Source organism: Lissotriton helveticus, chromosome 11, assembly GCF_964261635.1.
Source record: "Lissotriton helveticus chromosome 11, aLisHel1.1, whole genome shotgun sequence".
NCBI lineage: Eukaryota > Metazoa > Chordata > Amphibia > Caudata > Salamandridae > Lissotriton > Lissotriton helveticus.
The window spans coordinates 929,889,667-929,907,636 of NC_136072.1; the positions used below are offsets into that span (position 1 = coordinate 929,889,667).

Consider the following 17,970-nt stretch of genomic DNA (forward strand, 5'->3'; position numbering starts at 1 on the left):
CTGTCAAGGGAGTAACAGCTGTGAACGAGCCCGATACAGACCTGGGCACGAGCCGACCCAGGTCTGTGAACGCGCTTCAAGGTTGAGCAGCTTGTGCACGTTTGTTGGACGTCAGGCACCGCAAGCCCGCCAGACCAATTATCCCAGCATGAAACTCTACTCCCTGAGGCGCCACAAGAACAATTATCCCAGCAGGAGTCTCCACTTCCTCAGGCACCACAACAATTATCACAGCATGAGACCCACTTATCACAGCATGTCAACAGGCGCCCAAGGCTGCTGGAGCACTCAACTATAATTAATGTGCAGTTGAGTGCTCCAGCAGCGTGGGGCGGCTCTCTGCATGCTGTGATAATGATCACTTTGGGGCCTCATGCTGTGATAATTAGGGCGGCATGCTCTATTTGCAGCACTGAACATTTTCAAAGAAGGCGAAGCAGTGACATTCATTGGAGACACTCACCCTCACGCCCTCACCCCTCACACACCTCCTCACCCTCACACACCTCCTCACCCTCACACTCACCTTCACACCCCCTCACATACCCTTACCAGCACCGCAAAACACAACACAACACAGCACAGCAAAACACAACACAGCACAGCAAAACACAACACAGCACAGCAAAACACAACACAGCAAAGCACAGCACAGCAAAGCACAGCACAGCAAAACACAACACAGCACAGCAAAAACACAGCACAGCACAGCAAAACACAGCACAGCACAACACAGCACAGCACAGCAAAACACAGCACAGCAAAACACAACACAGCACAGCACAGCAAAACACAACACAGCACAGCAAAACACAGCACAGCACAGCAAAACACAACACAACAAAACACAGCACAGCAAAACACAGCACAGCACAACACAGCACAGCAAAACACAGCACAGCACAGCAAAACACAGCACAGCAAAACACAGCACAGCACAGCAAAACACAGCACAGCACAGCAAAACACAGCACAGCACGGCACAACACAACACAGCACAACACAGCACAACACAGCACAGGACAGCACAGGACAGCACAGCACAGCAAAACACAGCACAGCAAAGCACAGCACAGCACAGCAAAACACAGCACAGCAAAGCACAGCACAACACAACACAGCACAACACAACACAGCACAGCAAAACACAGCACAGCACAGCAAAACACAGCACAGCAAAGCACAGCAAAACACAGCACAGCATAGCAAAACACAGCACAGCACAGCAAAACACAGCACAGCAAAACACAGCACAGCACAACACAGCACAGCACAGCAAAACACAGCACAGCAAAACACAGCACAGCACAGCAAAGCACAGCAAAGCACAGCAAAAAACAGCACAGCACAGCAAAACACAGCACAGCACAGCAAAACACAGCACAGCAAAACACAGCACAGCAAAACACAGCACGGCAAAACACAGCACAGCAAAGCACAGCGCAGCAAAACACAGCACAACACAGCAAAACACAGCACAGCACAGCAAAACACAGCACAGCAAAACACAGCACAGCAAAACACAGCACAGCACAGCAAAACACAGCACAGCACAGCAAAACACAGCACAGCAAAACACAGCACAGCAAAACACAGCACAGCACAGCAAAGCACAGCACAGCAAAACACAGCAAAACACAGCACAGCAGAACACAGCACAGCACAGCAAAACACAGCACAGCAAAACACAGCACAGCAAAACACAGCACAGCAAAGCACAGCAAAGCACAGCACAGCAAAGCACAGCACAGCAAAACACAGCACAGCACAGCAAAACACAGCACAGCACAGCAAAACATAGCACAGCAAAGCAAAGCACAGCACAGCAAAGCACAGCACAGCAAAGCACAGCACAGCAAAGCACAGCACAGCAAAACACAGCACAGCAAAACACAGCACAGCAAAACACAGCACAGCAAAACACAGCAAAACACAGCACAGCACAGCAAAACACAGCACAGCACAGCAAAACAAAACACAGCACAGCAAAACACAGCACAGCAAAACACAGCACAGCAAAACACAGTACAGCAAAACACAGCACAGCAAAACACAGTACAGCAAAACACAGCACAGCAAAACACAGCACAGCAAAACACAGCACAGCACAGCAAAACAGCACAGCAAAACACAGCACAGCAAAACACAGCACAGCACAGCAAAACACAGCACAGCAAAACACAGCACAGCACAGCAAAACACAGCACAGCAAAACACAGCATAACACAGCACAGCAAAACACAGCACAGCACAGCACAACCAAGCACAGCACAACCAAGCACAGCACAACCAAGCACAGCACAACCAAGCACAGCACAACCAAGCACAGCACAACCAAGCACAGCACAACCAAGCACAGCACAACCAAGCACAGCAAAACACAGCACAGCAAAGCACAGCACAGCAAAGCACAGCACAGCAAAACGCAGCACAGCACAGCAAAACACAGCACAGCAAAGCACAGCACAGCAAAGCACAGCAAAGCACAGCACAGCAAAACACAGCACAGCAAAACACAGCACAGCAAGACACAGCACAGCAAAACACAGCACAGCAAAACACAGCACAGCAAAACACAGCACAGCACAGCAAAACACAGCACAGCACAGCAAAACAAAACACAGCAAAACAAAACACAGCACAGCAAAACACAGTACAGCAAAACACAGCACAGCAAAACACAGCACAGCAAAACACAGCACAGCAAAACAGCACAGCAAAACACAGCACAGCAAAACACAGCACAGCAAAACACAGCACAGCACAGCAAAACACAGCACAGCACAGCAAAACACAGCACAGCACAACCAAGCACAGCACAACCAAGCACAGCACAACCAAGCACAGCACAACCAAGCACAGCACAACCAAGCACAGCACAACCAAGCACAGCACAACCAAGCACAGCACAGCCAAGCACAGCACAACCAAGCACAGCACAACCAAGCACAGCATAACCAAGCACAGCATAACCAAGCATAATAAAGCACAACAAAACATAGCATAACAAAAAATAGCATAACAAAAAATAGCATAACAAAACACAACAAAACATAGCATAACATAGCATAACATAGCATAGCATAACAAAACACAGCATAGCATAACAAAACACAACATAGCATAGCATAGCATAACATAGCATAGCATAACAAAACACAGCATAGCATAACACAACATAGCATAGCATAACAAAACACAACATAGCATAGGATAGCAAAACTAAACAGAGCATAGCATAACAAAACAAAGCATAGGATAGCAAAACAAAACATAGCCTAACAAAACATGGCATAACAAAACATGGCATAGCAAAACATATAATAGCATAGCAAAACATAGCATATCAAACACAACAAAACATAGCATAGCAAAACAAAGCATAGCAAAACATAGCATAGCATAACAAAGCATAGCATAACAAAACATAGCATAGCATAACAAAACATAGCATAGCATAACAAAACATAGCATAACAAAACATAGCATAACAAAACATAGCATAGCAAAACAAAGCATAGCATAGCAAAACACAACACAACACAACATAGCATAGCATAACAAAGCATAGCATAACAAACACAACAAAGCATTGCATAGCATAACAAAACAAAGCATAGGATAGCAAAAAAACATAGCATAGCATAACAAAACAAAGCATAGAATAGCAAAACATTGCATAGCATAACAAAACATAGCATAACATAACAAAACATAGCATAGCATAACAAAACAAAACATATCATAGCCTAGCAAAACATAGCATACCAAACACAACAAAACATAGCACAACAAAACATAGAAAAACAAAGCATAACACACACAACCACACACACACAACCACACACACACAACCACACAACCACACACACACAACCACGCACACATAACCACAACCACACACACAACCACAACCACACACACAACTATCTATCTATCTATCGCCCTCACTCTATCTGTCTATCGATCTATCGCCCTCACTCTATCTGTCTATCGCCCTCACTCTATCTATCGGCCTCAGTCTATCTATCTAATCGCCCTCACTCTATCTGTCTATCTATCGCCCTCACTCTATCTATCTATCGCCTTCACTCTATCTTATCCCCCTCACTCTATCGCCCTCACTCTATCTATCGCCCTCACTCTATCTATCGCCCTCACTCTATCTATCGCCCTCACTCTATCTATCGCCCTCACTCTATCTATCGCCCTCACTCTATCTATCGCCCTCACTCTATCTATCGCCCTCACTCTATCTATCGCCCTCACTCTATCTATCTAATCGCCCTCACTCTATCTATCAATCTATCTATCGCCCTCACTCTATCTATCTATCAATCTATCTATCGCCCTCACTCTATCTATCTATCAATCTATCTATCGCCCTCACTCTATCTATCAATTTATCTATCGCCCTCACTCTATCTATCAATCTATTTATCGCCCTCACGCTATCTATCGCCCTCACTCTATCTATCGCCAGCACTCTATCTATCGCCAGCACTCTATCTATCTGTCTAGCTATCTATCGCCCTCACTCCTATCTATCTATCTATCTATCTATCTATCTATCTATCTATCTATCTATCTATCTATCTATCTCGCTCACTCAATCTCTCCATCGCCCTCTATCTATCGCCCTCCCTCTATCTATCTATCGCCCTCACTCTATCTATCTATCCCACTCACTCTATCTATCGCATCACCACAGCATCACTAAGGGGCACAACAACATCACTATGCGCTACCACAGAATCATTGAATGCCACAGCATCACTAGTCGCCACCACAACATCTCTCAGCCCCACCACAGCATCAATCTGTGCAACCATTTACCAACAACTGGGTCAAATATGATCTCTCAATGTTTCAAGCTTTATTACAAATGTCACAAAAAGAGGTTAGTATTTCACTTCTGTTCTTGGATTTTCGTCACAATAAAATACACTGAACATATTCTTCACAAAAGTTATTTACAAAAGTTTAAGCTATTGCCATTATAAATTCCAATAACTTTTATTTAAGTATTAATTATTAAAAAAATTCAAAGCCATTGTTATTTGTAATATCAATACATCTAAGTCACGTGAATACAACACATATTGCATTACAAATGCTATAGGTGTCACGTTATAACTATTGGCATTGTAAATGACAAAGCTATTATTTTTGCTATTTTCAAAACCAACACATATATAAAAAATGCGTCATTTAAAATACCAATAGCTCAAACTTTCCTAATGCGAGACCTTATGCATTGCAAATGCTTGTTGCATTTGGGATGATGCATCCCAAATGCAAAAATACCGGTCGCAAAGGGGCAGATTCTGAGAATCTGCCCCTTTGCGAGCGGATTTTTGCTTGATGAATCTATGCCTAAGTCTTAATGTTTTTCCCCACTTTAAATTAGGCCAATTACATCTTAATGTTGTATGAAGCATGTTTCTTCACCTTAAATTCCTGCCATTTAAATAAATGGCTGTTTTTTTTTGTTATAAATATGGCACCTTACGTACAGGCCACTGAGAGACAGATGCCTGGTGTTTGTAAATGTGATACATGAAAATGGGTTTTATGAAATCCATATAAAGTTAAATTTTCAGTTTAATTTTCTCCCATTTTGAAGGGTTGCCTTTACACACAGCAGGCATCTTGCTCCAAGTTGCTGGTAGACATAGTGCCATATTTATAACTGAAAAATACAACCATTATTTTAAGTGGGAGAAATTTAAAGTGAAAAAAAATATTCCATATCATGAACATTTTTTAAGAAAGTTTTATGCACTTTGAATTTCTCCCATTAAAAAAAAAAGCATTATATGTTTGTATTATACATGTAACGGGCCACATATGACAAAGTATTCCAGTGACACAAGTACATAAAATGTAGGCTGTCAGTCACCCATAGACATTTATCCCACGTATATGCACACCTGTTCATACATTCCCAAAGACCACACTCTCGCTCACACACATGGCTGTCCTGTCATAGTGCCCCTAGTTAAAGTATTTTGTTCAAACCATGGTATCTCGTTCTCTGGATATTAGCTTTAAAGTCAATGTAGCTGGATGTGAGGGTGTCTTAGCCTTCAGTAGCTCAAAATGACTTTCACTGATCAAACGTAGCTCTCACTTCAGAAAACGTTGGAGACCCTTGCTCTGAGTGCATCTTTTGCTGCTGTGTATGTGCTGTCTTATGTATTCCTTTCGGTTCTAAAATGTGAAATAAGTTTGTCCAGCCATGGAGACCGGCATTCTTGGTCCTTGATCTCCCCTCTTCACAAAACCAGCCAGTCTTCCGCTCCACCAGCATTTGACATACTGAAATCATGGATGTCTGGGAAAAAATTTATGATCTGGGCGAGGTGTTTGGTGACATGTATATTGATAGGGAGCTCAGATGTTAGAAGGAGGACTTTCAAATTCTTTCAAAATGATAGTGGTATTTTAGAGAATCTTTTTCTCCTCTCCTGTGAAAGCAATTTCCAACTGTTTTGCTAGATATAGCTCAATGATTAAATGTACTGGAATCACCATGAAGGTAGTTTTGCTACCTCTTATTTACCATGCTGTCACTAAATAGAGTGTGACCCTGTTGGTGTGCAGCTATGGGGTTGCTAGTCCCTTACCTATAGTCTACCCCTAGAGGCAATTCAATTTCCAGAATACTTGATATGAAATGGATAGTCAATCAAATCAAAGAATGAGCCTCTCCTTATCTTATCTTATCTTAAGTGAAATTTGTAGAGCGCACTGACACCATAAGTTTCCTGGCGCTGAAAGAGAGAGTGCAGAAATTGCTGGGGCGGACTAACCAGTTAAAATGAAAAGCCGGGTCTTCAAAAATTTCCTGAAATTCAATAGGGAGCAGCTAGACTTGACTGACAAGGGAAGAGGATTCCATAATTTAGGGGCCAGGTGGGCGAACCTGCGGCCGCCAAATTTTTTAAGTTTAACTGTAGGGGCGACCAGCAGGTGGAGATGAGCCGAGCGAAGGTTGTGCACCGGACGGTGCAGCAAGATCAGTGTTTTGAGAAACTCGGGGCTAGTGCAATGGAGAGCCTTGAAAGTTAGGCAGCCGATCTTGAAGGCCGCCCTTTGATCAACTGGCAACCAGTGCAGTTTGCGCAATAGTGGCTTCGCTGATTGCCACTTTGGAGTTTTATGGATGAGTCTGGCTGCCTGGTTTTGTACAATTTGGAGACGGCGGAGCAATGATTGTGGAAGTCCATGGTATAGAGAGTTCGAGAAGTCGAGGCGGGATAGTACCAGAGAGATCACAACCTGGACCAATGCCGCATGCGGTAGTAGGTGGGCTATTTTACGGACTTTACGTAGTTGAAACATACTGGAAGAAATCACAGCACCTACTTAAGCTTTGAGAGAGAGCTCCGCATCAATAACCACCCCCAGGCTCTTCACTGAGCTTGCCAGGGCAGGGGGGGAGCCCAGTTCCTTGGGCCAGAACTGGGGACCCCAGTATGCTGGACTGTTACCAGGGAGGATGAGCTCCGTTTTCCCTGGATTTAATTTTAATTGATTGTGGTTCATCCATGACTGTATATGGGTCATCACTGCTTGAAAACTTATTGGCAGCGTCGGGGGAGTCAAGAGGAAAGATGATCTGCAAATCATCAGCATAGTTGAACACTGTGATGTCCCACCTCTTGAGCGAGTGGATCAGTGGCCGGAGGTATAAGTTAAACAGAAGGGGGGAAAGAGAGGAGCCCTGAGGGACTCCGCAGGTCGTGGGTACCCTGGCTGCCGTGAAGGGCCCAGGCGAACAGCTTGAGCTCTGCCCACGCGAAAGGACTCGATCCAATTAAGGGCAGGGCCCTGGATGCCGGCCTGTCCGACACTGTGGAGAAGAATGTTATGGTCCACCGTGTCGAAAGCAGCAGACAAATCCAGTAACACCAGGGCCTGAGGTAACCCTTTGTCAGCATTCCCCCTCAAGGCGTCCAAGACTGCCAAGCTGACGGCCTCGGTGGAATGGGCCGGCCTAAAGCCGGCTTGATTAGGTTCAAGATAGCAGGAATTCTCGATGAAATTGGAGAGGCATCAGGTAACATGAGCCTCAAGGAGCTTGGATAAATAGGGCAAGAGGGAGATGGGACGATAATTGGAGGGATCGGCAGGATCCGCACCTGGTTTCTTCAACAGGGGTACTAGGATGGCCTCCTTAAAGCAGCTGTGGACTGTGCCTGTATTGAGGGAAGCATTCAACAAGGGCAGTATGCAATCCGGTAGAGTGAGACAGATGTCCCGAAGGACAGGAGGAGGGCAACAATCGTTAGGAGACCCTGATTTAACACGGGTCGCAAGCTCGGCCAGGGAGTTAGGGTTAAGGATAGGAAACTGAGTGAAGAGCAAGTGATTAGTGGGAAAAGTGTCCGGTAAACCCGAGGAGGTAAAGGGAGGAATGGAATTCTTAATATTGACTATTTTTTCAATGAAAAAAGAGTTCAGAGCGTCAAAGGTCTCTTGGGTTGGAACCTGAGTGAGCAGGGTTCTATCATCCGTGGTGAGCTCATTCATGATTTTAAAAATTTCTTTGGGTTTATTATGGGCAGAAACAATTCTGTCAGAAATGTGTGTGGATCTGGCCAGGGAACTTGCGCCTTTGTAGTCTTTGCGGGCCGCCACAAAGAGCAGTCTGTCGGAGTTGGAGTAGTTGCGTCTCCAGATCCGCTCTAGCTGACGCACCTTCAATTTCTGTTCTTTGAGGGCACTAGAGAACCATCTGTGTGCGTTACTGTGTCTAGTGCGTGGGAATTTGGTGAGAGGAGCGAACTGGTCACTGGCCGTTTTAAGCCAGGTGCAGATGTCAGATAGCAGGGCCTGATAATAAGCAGTGCGTGCCTCAGGGCACACCGGTGAAGAACGGAAGTGCTGAGGTATTCAACTCTTAAATGAGTCCTTGTCAACTTAATATTGAAGTGTGAGAACAAAATGATATTTCTGAATGCGTTTAAATGGTAGAAAATTAAAAGGAAATTTTTCTTTAATGATTAAGTTAACTCTTCATTTTAATTTTCTCCTATTTCAGGGTTGCATTTGCAAACAGCAGGCCACTTGCTCCCAGTAGCCAGTAGACACTGTGCCATATTTATATCTGAAATATACAGTCCTCTTTTTTTTTTTAATGGGGGGAATGTAAAGTGACGAAAATATTTCTATGAAACATTAACCCCCAGATGCATCAACAACCCATTTTGCAATTCCCTAATAGCGAATAATACTGATTCGCTATTAAGGAATAGCAAAATGGAATGCATCAAGAAATCACTAAAAAAATAGCGATTTCTTAGAATTCCTTAATTGCGACTCGCAAATTGCGAGTCGCAATTAAGGAATACCTCCCCATTCATTCCTATGGGCCTTGAGGCCCATCAGAATGAATGGGAAGACAATCTCAATTTGCGAGTCGCAATTAGCGAATCGCAAATTGAGATTGAGATTTCAAGGGTGCACCCTGTTGCACCCCTGAAATTGATATGTGCACATATGTTGCGCACACACATGCCCTTAGGGCATGTGTGTGCGCAACATGAAACTTTGAAAAATGCACTTTAGTGCATTTTTCAAAGTTTTTGCAAATTACCATGAAGTTTTACTTCATGGTAATTGGCGTGCCCTATTAGCGAATTCGCTATTTTTAAAACTTTCATGCATTGCATTTAAGGAATCTCAATTTGAGATTCCTTAAATGCAAATAATCGCAATTTAGCGAATTCTCAAATAGCGATTTTTGCATTTGGGATGATGCATCCCAAATGCAAAAATACCGGTCGCAAAGGGGCACATTCTGAGAATCTCCCCTTTGCGAGCGGATTTTTGCTTGATGAATCTATGCCTAAGTCTTAATGTTTTTCTCCACTTTAAATTAGGCCAATTACATCTTAATGTTGTATGAAGCATGTTTCTTCACCTTAAATTCCTGCCATTTAAATAAATGGCTGTTTTTTTTTGTTATAAATATGGCACCTTACGTACAGGCCACTGAGAGACAGATGCCTGGTGTTTGTAAATGTGATACATGAAAATGGGTTTTATGAAATCCATATAAAGTTAAATTTTCAGTTTAATTTTCTCCCATTTTGAAGGGTTGCCTTTACACACAGCAGGCATCTTGCTCCAAGTTGCTGGTAGACATAGTGCCATGTTTATAACTGAAAAATACAACCATTATTTTAAGTGGGAGAAATTTAAAGTGAAAAAAAATATTCCATATCATGAACATTTTTTAAGAAAGTTTTATGCACTTTGAATTTCTCCCATTAAAAAAAAAAAGCATTATATGTTTGTATTATACATGTAACGGGCCACATATGACAAAGTATTCCAGTGACACAAGTACATAAAATGTAGGCTGTCAGTCACCCATAGACATTTATCCCACGTATATGCACACCTGTTCATACATTCCCAAAGACCACACTCTCGCTCACACACATGGCTGTCCTGTCATAGTGCCCCTAGTCAAAGTATTTTGTTCAAACCATGGTATCTCGTTCTCTGGATATTAGCTTTAAAGTCAATGTAGCTGGGTGTGAGGGTGTCTTAGCCTTCAGTAGCTCAAAATGACTTTCACTGATCAAACGTAGCTCTCACTGCAGAAAACGTTGGAGACCCTTGCTCTGAGTGCATCTTTTGCTGCTGTGTATGTGCTGTCTTATGTATTCCTTTCGGTTCTAAAATGTGAAATAAGTTTGTCCAGCCATGGAGACCGGCATTCTTGGTCCTTGATCTCCCCTCTTCACAAAACCAGCCAGTCTTCCGCTCCACCAGCATTTGACATACTGAAATCATGGATGTCTGGGAAAAAATTTATGATCTGGGCGAGGTGTTTGGTGACATGTATATTGATAGGGAGCTCAGATGTTAGAAGGAGGACTTTCAAATTCTTTCAAAATGATAGTGGTATTTTAGAGAATCTTTTTCTCCTCTCCTGTGAAAGCAATTTCCAACTGTTTTGCTAGAGATAGCTCAATGATTAAATGTACTGGAATCACCATGAAGGTAGTTTTGCTACCTCTTATTTACCATGCTGTCACTAAATAGAGTGTGACCCTGTTGGTGTGCAGCTATGGGGTTGCTAGTCCCTTACCTATAGTCTACCCCTAGAGGCAATTCAATTTCCAGAAACCTTGATATGAAATGGATAGTCAATCAAATCAAAGAATGAGCCTCTCCTTATCTTATCTTATCTTAAGTGAAATTTGTAGAGCGCACTGACACCATAAGTTTCCTGGCGCTGAAAGAGAGAGTGCAGAAATTGCTGGGGCGGACTAACCAGTTAAAATGAAAAGCCGGGTCTTCAAAAATTTCCTGAAATTCAATAGGGAGCAGCTAGACTTGACTGACAAGGGAAGAGGATTCCATAATTTAGGGGCCAGGTGGGCGAACCTGCGGCCGCCAAATTTTTTAAGTTTAACTGTAGGGACGACCTGCAGGTGGAGATGAGCCGAGCGAAGGTTGCGCACCGGACGGTGCAGCATGATCAGTGTTTTGAGAAACTTGGGGCTAGTGCAATGGAGAGCCTTGAAAGTTAGGCAGCCGATCTTGAAGGCCGCCCTTTGATCAACTGGCAACCAGTGCAGTTTGCGCAATAGTGGCTTCGCTGATTGCCACTTTGGAGTTTTATGGATGAGTCTGGCTGCCTGGTTTTGTACAATTTGGAGACGGCGGAGCAATGATTGTGGAAGTCCATGGTATAGAGAGTTCGAGAAGTCGAGGCGGGATAGTACCAGAGAGATCACAACCTGGACCAATGCCGCATGCGGTAGTAGGTGGGCTATTTTACGGACTTTACGTAGTTGAAACATACTGGAAGAAATCACAGCACCTACTTAAGCCTTGAGAGAGAGCTCCGCATCAATAACCACCCCCAGGCTCTTCACTGAGCTTGCCAGGGCAGGGGGGGAGCCCAGTTCCTTGGGCCAGAACTGGGGACCCCAGTATGCTGGACTGTTACCAGGGAGGATGAGCTCCGTTTTCCCTGGATTTAATTTTAATTGATTGTGGTTCATCCATGACTGTATATGGGTCATCACTGCTTGAAAACTTATTGGCAGCGTCGGGGGAGTCAAGAGGAAAGATGATCTGCAAATCATCAGCATAGTTGAACACTGTGATGTCCCACCTCTTGAGCGAGTGGATCAGTGGCCGGAGGTATAAGTTAAACAGAAGGGGGGAAAGAGAGGAGCCCTGAGGGACTCCGCAGGTCGTGGGTACCCTGGCTGCCGTGAAGGGGCCCAGGCGAACAGCTTGAGCTCTGCCCACGCGAAAGGACTCGATCCAATTAAGGGCAGGGCCCTGGATGCCGGCCTGTCCGACACGGTGGAGAAGAATGTTATGGTCCACCGTGTCGAAAGCAGCAGACAAATCCAGTAACACCAGGGCCTGAGGTAACCCTTTGTCAGCATTCCCCCTCAAGGCGTCCAAGACTGCCAAGCTGACTGCCTCGGTGGAATGGGCCGGCCTAAAGCCGGCTTGATTAGGTTCAAGATAGCAGGAATTCTCGATGAAATTGGAGAGGCATCAGGTAACATGAGCCTCAAGGAGCTTGGATAAATAGGGCAAGAGGGAGATGGGACGATAATTGGAGGGATCGGCAGGATCCGCACCTGGTTTCTTCAACAGGGGTACTAGGATGGCCTCCTTAAAGCAGCTGTGGACTGTGCCTGTATTGAGGGAAGCATTCAACAAGGGCAGTATGCAATCCGGTAGAGTGAGACAGATGTCCCGAAGGACAGGAGGAGGGCAACAATCGTTAGGAGACCCTGATTTAACACGGGTCGCAAGCTCGGCCAGGGAGGTAGGGTTAAGGATAGGAAACTGAGTGAAGAGCAAGTGATTAGTGGGAAAAGTGTCCGGTAAACCCGAGGAGGTAAAGGGAGGAATGGAATTCTTAATATTGACTATTTTTTCAATGAAAAAAGAGTTCAGAGCGTCAAAGGTCTCTTGGGTTGGAACCTGAGTGAGCAGGGTTCTATCATCCGTGGTGAGCTCATTCATGATTTTAAAAATTTCTTTGGGTTTATTATGGGCAGAAACAATTCTGTCAGAAATGTGTGTGGATCTGGCCAGGGAACTTGCGCCTTTGTAGTCTTTGCGGGCCGCCACAAAGAGCAGTCTGTCGGAGTTGGAGTAGTTGCGTCTCCAGATCCGCTCCAGCTGACGCACCTTCAATTTCTGTTCTTTTGAGGGCACTAGAGAACCATCTGTGTGTGTTACTGTGTCTAGTGCGTGGGAATTTGGTGAGAGGAGCGAACTGGTCACTGGCCGTTTTAAGCCAGGTGCAGATGTCACCTTCCATTGCCTCGACACTGGCATCAATGTTGGTGGCAGGTCGAGTCTTGGCCAGGGCAGCGAGAAAGCCTTGGGAGTCATAGGAACTCCATTTACGTGATGACCCACCAGCCAGGATGGGGGCCTTGACCCTACCACTGACAGTAATGGTGGTGTCGATTAGATGGTGATCTGACCAGATGCAGGGAGAGATGGCTGGGCAAGATGATGCTAACTCATGGGTCCCGATATGGTCGAGAATGTGACCCTTGATATGAGTAGGCACGGAAATTTGTTGAACGAGATTGAGGCTGGTTAGAGCTTCGAACAGTTCCGTGGCATGAGGGCCAGCTTTCTCGTCATTGAACCAATAGTTGAAGTCGCCAAAGAGGGCGATTCTGGCGTGATCTGTCATTAAATTTGCCAACTGTTCACTCAGTGAAATAGGAAACCGGCATGGGATGGGGAGGCCGATATAGGAGTACAATTGTAAGGGCACCAGCCTCTGTTTCTAGACTGATGACCAGATTGTCCACCTCAGAAATGGAAAGAGAAGCAGAGGAAATGAATTTGAATTGTTTTAGTATAATGGCTGCCACCCCGCCCCCAGTGCGACCAGAGGGAGGGTCAGCATGGAGGATGTAATAATCTGGGAGAAGGGCCGCCAAGATGTCCGGAAGAGAGTCAGTGGTAAGCCAGGTCTCTGTAATTAATAATATATCAGGTTTTTCAGTGGTGAGGAGGATAAAGATGTCTAGATGGTGCTTTACCAAAGAACGTGTGTTCAAATACATTACGCGAACAGATGTCTCATTCCTTGCAGGCTCCACATCGTACTTACGGCTCTCAGGAGTGCTAGATGCCCTCCGAGCGGTACCAGCGGAATTAATCCGCCTCGCTGCAACAGGGGAGAGCGGCAAATAAGAGGTTTGTAGCTGTCTGAGGGAGTTTGCTGAGTATGAGAGGAGTTGACCAGCCTCCCTGGCCCCTGAGCCCGGCCTGGCGCGGACGAGCGCAGACGGCCTTTCCTTTGGCGCTCCTTCGGCGCGCCCGCTGCGCTCCCTGTAAGGGGGGACCAATTTGTAGTTGTTGGGGCGGGAGGGGCCGAGCACTAGACCGCTCGCCTGCTCCACACCCAAGATGGCGGGCGCTGAGAGATCGAACCCCAGGCAGCACCTAATCGGCTGCGGTGGGGCAGAGGAAACAGAGACCGGGTAAGTGGTCGGCTGAAGGCAGGTCAATGCAGCGCAGGAGTAGCTGACGATTTTTCCAATGCCACAAGTTTAAAAACGAAGTTATGTGCAAAACGAAATAAAGAGTGCAATTTTAAAATACCCAAGCATACAATACAGAACGAGCACACGAGTCCCTGCTTCCGCCTCAGGACAATCACTAACACACTCTCCTGAAAGTACCCTTAATTACACCACTATGTTAAACAATTTTCAATGTTTGTAGCCCATCTCTAGACAGTCTCCATTCTACCATTATTCATTTAGTGAGACAGACTCCAAAACTAGACAATATTACAAATAATACCTTACCAGTGAAGTAGTAACAGAACCTTCATTTGGCTGCTGGTCTTATCTCTCCCAATATATTCCAAGTTGTCTTGAGCTCTGGGGTTGGTTATGCTAAGGCAAGACTTGGAATCTGACTTTGTTGTCCTCTGCGGAAGGGTTTCACACTGATCCTACAAGCAGAGTAATAATCCCTGAGGATGGAGTGGGGCAACAAGTCACTTTGCCCATTGGTGTTAATCCATGTATCAGCTTTGAAGGCATCTGCTTTGAGAACCTGATTATCTCTCTCTTGTTTGTATAGTGTGAGTACTTTAACTGATTGCTGCTTTGGCTGAATAGACCCTCAGTGCATGATTTGCACTTGTCACCATTTAAATCCCTCATTCAGGTGTTCAAAATCCGTCCTTGTTATTCATTCACTGAGCAGTGTTCTCTTTTTGAAAATCTTTGTACTTTCCTGCTGTGGCATGTCTTGTTGGGTGGCATGGGAGATCTTGGTTTCCGGGGTCTCAAGTAGCTTCATTCTTCTTGTGGTCTTCCTAAGGAAGTGTTTTTCGATCTCGACAGTCTCGAGAGAATAGTCGGTATAATGCTTGGTGGAACCATGTATTTTGGCAGTTTCTTGAGTGGGAGTGTGACAAAGTTTTCTGCCTCTTGTAAATGCCTTTTCAAAGAATACTCTTAAATTACCTCTCCAATGTGACATATGATTAATCTCTTGCAGTTCAGTAAACGGATTGAAGACGTTGTGATGATTTATGACCTAGAGGGGTTGGGGCTCAAGCATCTCTGGAAACCAGCCATCGAGGCCTATGGAGAGGTGAGAAGAAGGTTGAAGTTGGAAAAATACAGTGAAACACTTTAAAAGATGCTAGATTCAGAGTGCCACTTACGTGTGAGACCCTGACACCAGTAGAATGTGGTTGCGTTAAAATCTGTTGTAAAGCACTGAAACATTCACGGTTTCTTTCTATAACACTAGAATGATGATGACACACATAAAATGTGCCCGTCTATAACTGGCATTTTTTGAGACATGTAAACCACGTGTGACCTGCATATTACTATACACCTTAAGGATGTAAATTCCGGAGTAACCCTTTTAGACACGCAGATTGTTGGTCATAGAGATATGCAGTGTTTGCCCCTCGTTTTCTGGAATGATGTATACAATGATCCAGTTCTCACAAGGATACTCTTACAATGTCAAAATTTAAGGTGAAGATCTTCATGGTATGCAGAATGTATCAGCACCACAAAAGTGACACTACTCAGCATGCACAGGGTTGTGCCCATCTCTGGAGTGATGCTCGTGAAACAAATAAAATGTGCAACACTCTTCAGGAAATAGATAAACAGAATGTGTTTACCTTAATCTGGGATGACAGTCAAATAGTGACATCCAACATGCCAGTTTAACTCTTGGAGGATAATCTCTTTGAGATTTCAAGACGGTACCTGTCCGGTACTTTGGAGTGACACTCCAAGTGAGCAGTAATGTTTATCTAACTCCTCTGCAATGTCTTCAGAGTGATGCAGAATGTATTTGTGACTTTGTGGTGACCGCGTCAGAGGCATAAGCTGATTGTATATGACTGTCAGCTGTCTTGGAGAAACATGCAGTGTATCTAAGCTCATGGACCTATGCTTGTATAGATCGAGAGATTATATGCTCTGTAATGTGGTAGGTATCCTCTTGTAGAAACATGCCGTAATGACAGATTCCCTCTGTAACTAGAGCTCTGCACTTCTTCAGAATCAGTCCTAGGAACCACCTCTCACCTAGGTGAGTGGTATGCCTGTATGAGTGCAAGGTGAGCCATGTGCCTGTATGATTGCAGACAAAAGATGCCTGTGCCAAAACAGGGTTTCTTGCAGCTCTTGTGTGCATGTTCTCAGGGGACAGAGCCTTGCTATTGCCTTTGTAGATTGACATAAAAAGTAAGGTTATATACAAGGGGTTAAACATCTGATAGAGACTTCTAGCTATTTTCCTTACCTTAGAAGTATCCCCAGGAGTCAGACTGGATCCAGTAATTTTTTATGAGCTGTACTCCTGCGTGCCAGTAGATAACATTGTTTGGCTTCCCGTAATCGGCGTCGTCTGTGCCGGAAGTGATGTGCATGGTGCCTATATCTATATAGTCGCCACCCCAGTGTGCTGATGTCAGTTCTTTTCTTTCTGCACCAGTCAGCCCAGATCCAGAGAAAGAGCTACCCTCAGTCATTTTTTGACTTTTTGTCAAAGCTTCTTTGAGACTTATCTCCTGGTATGGTAGGGATGTCCACGAGGAAGGCTGTATTCAAGCCTTGTGGTGCCTATCACTGACAAATGTCGGTGATGGACCCACACCTGGTCTGTCTCTGGTTCCTTAAGTGCGAGCACTACGCCAAGACCTGCATAGATTGTCGCCCCATGCACCCCAAGGCCTTCAGGGAGCGATACCTCAAGCACCTTGCGACTCGATGTACAATGCCACAATAGTCTCGATCTCAGTTGAGAGGATGATCCCAGGTGCCAGGCTGGGTGAGAGTTTACTCGCCCTGGAAGCACAAGGCAGTGTTGTGTCATCAGGGGGGTGTGCACGGCATTTTGCAATGCCAGTGTATTTGTTTTTTATATTGTCATTAAGTCCTGTAGCCCGTTGCCAGGTCCACACAGCGGCAGAAACAGAGGCAGGGTTTATGAGGTATAAATGTGCGAACGCCTCCCCCAACCCATGCAGGAATGCTTTTGTTTCAAAGAGGACGGGATAGGGGGCTGGAGTTTATCAACATGAGGGAAGAAGTAATGGGTGCAGATAATTTTGTTCATAACTCCACATGGTGCGCCTTGCTCCTGCCACCTTCGTTGACTCGAGCAGCAGGGTTGCAGACGTCTCAGTGCTCCGAAATGCCCACCCTATTGGAGCTGCAATGTGCCTTTGATTTAGGTTAGAATGCAGCCCCAGCCTGCACATCTCCATTGACCTGCTGCCTGCTTCTTGGGAGAGGGAGACCAACTAACCAATCACAGCATCAATGCTGTAAACGGCGTGTTGCCATTTTTAAGTTTGAGATGGAGCTACCATTTGAAGTGAGTCTAACAATGCTCCTGGCCTCCCTGCAGTTATGCCAAGACATTGAAATAGAACATTGCATGACAATAAGGCAT

At 45.0% G+C, this 17,970-nt stretch overlaps 1 protein-coding gene across 2 annotated transcripts in view; it reads left to right on the top strand.

Annotated features, from left to right (window-relative positions):
- Nucleotides 1-17,970, top strand: part of LOC144792296 (SEC14-like protein 2) — a 418,489-nt gene that overhangs the window by 201,789 nt on the left and 198,730 nt on the right. For both annotated transcript variants that reach the window (XM_078667243.1, XM_078667244.1), the window contains exon 6: nucleotides 15,541-15,636. In XM_078667243.1, coding sequence (XP_078523369.1) covers nucleotides 15,541-15,636 — 96 coding nt within the window. The remainder of the gene's footprint in view (nucleotides 1-15,540; nucleotides 15,637-17,970) is intronic.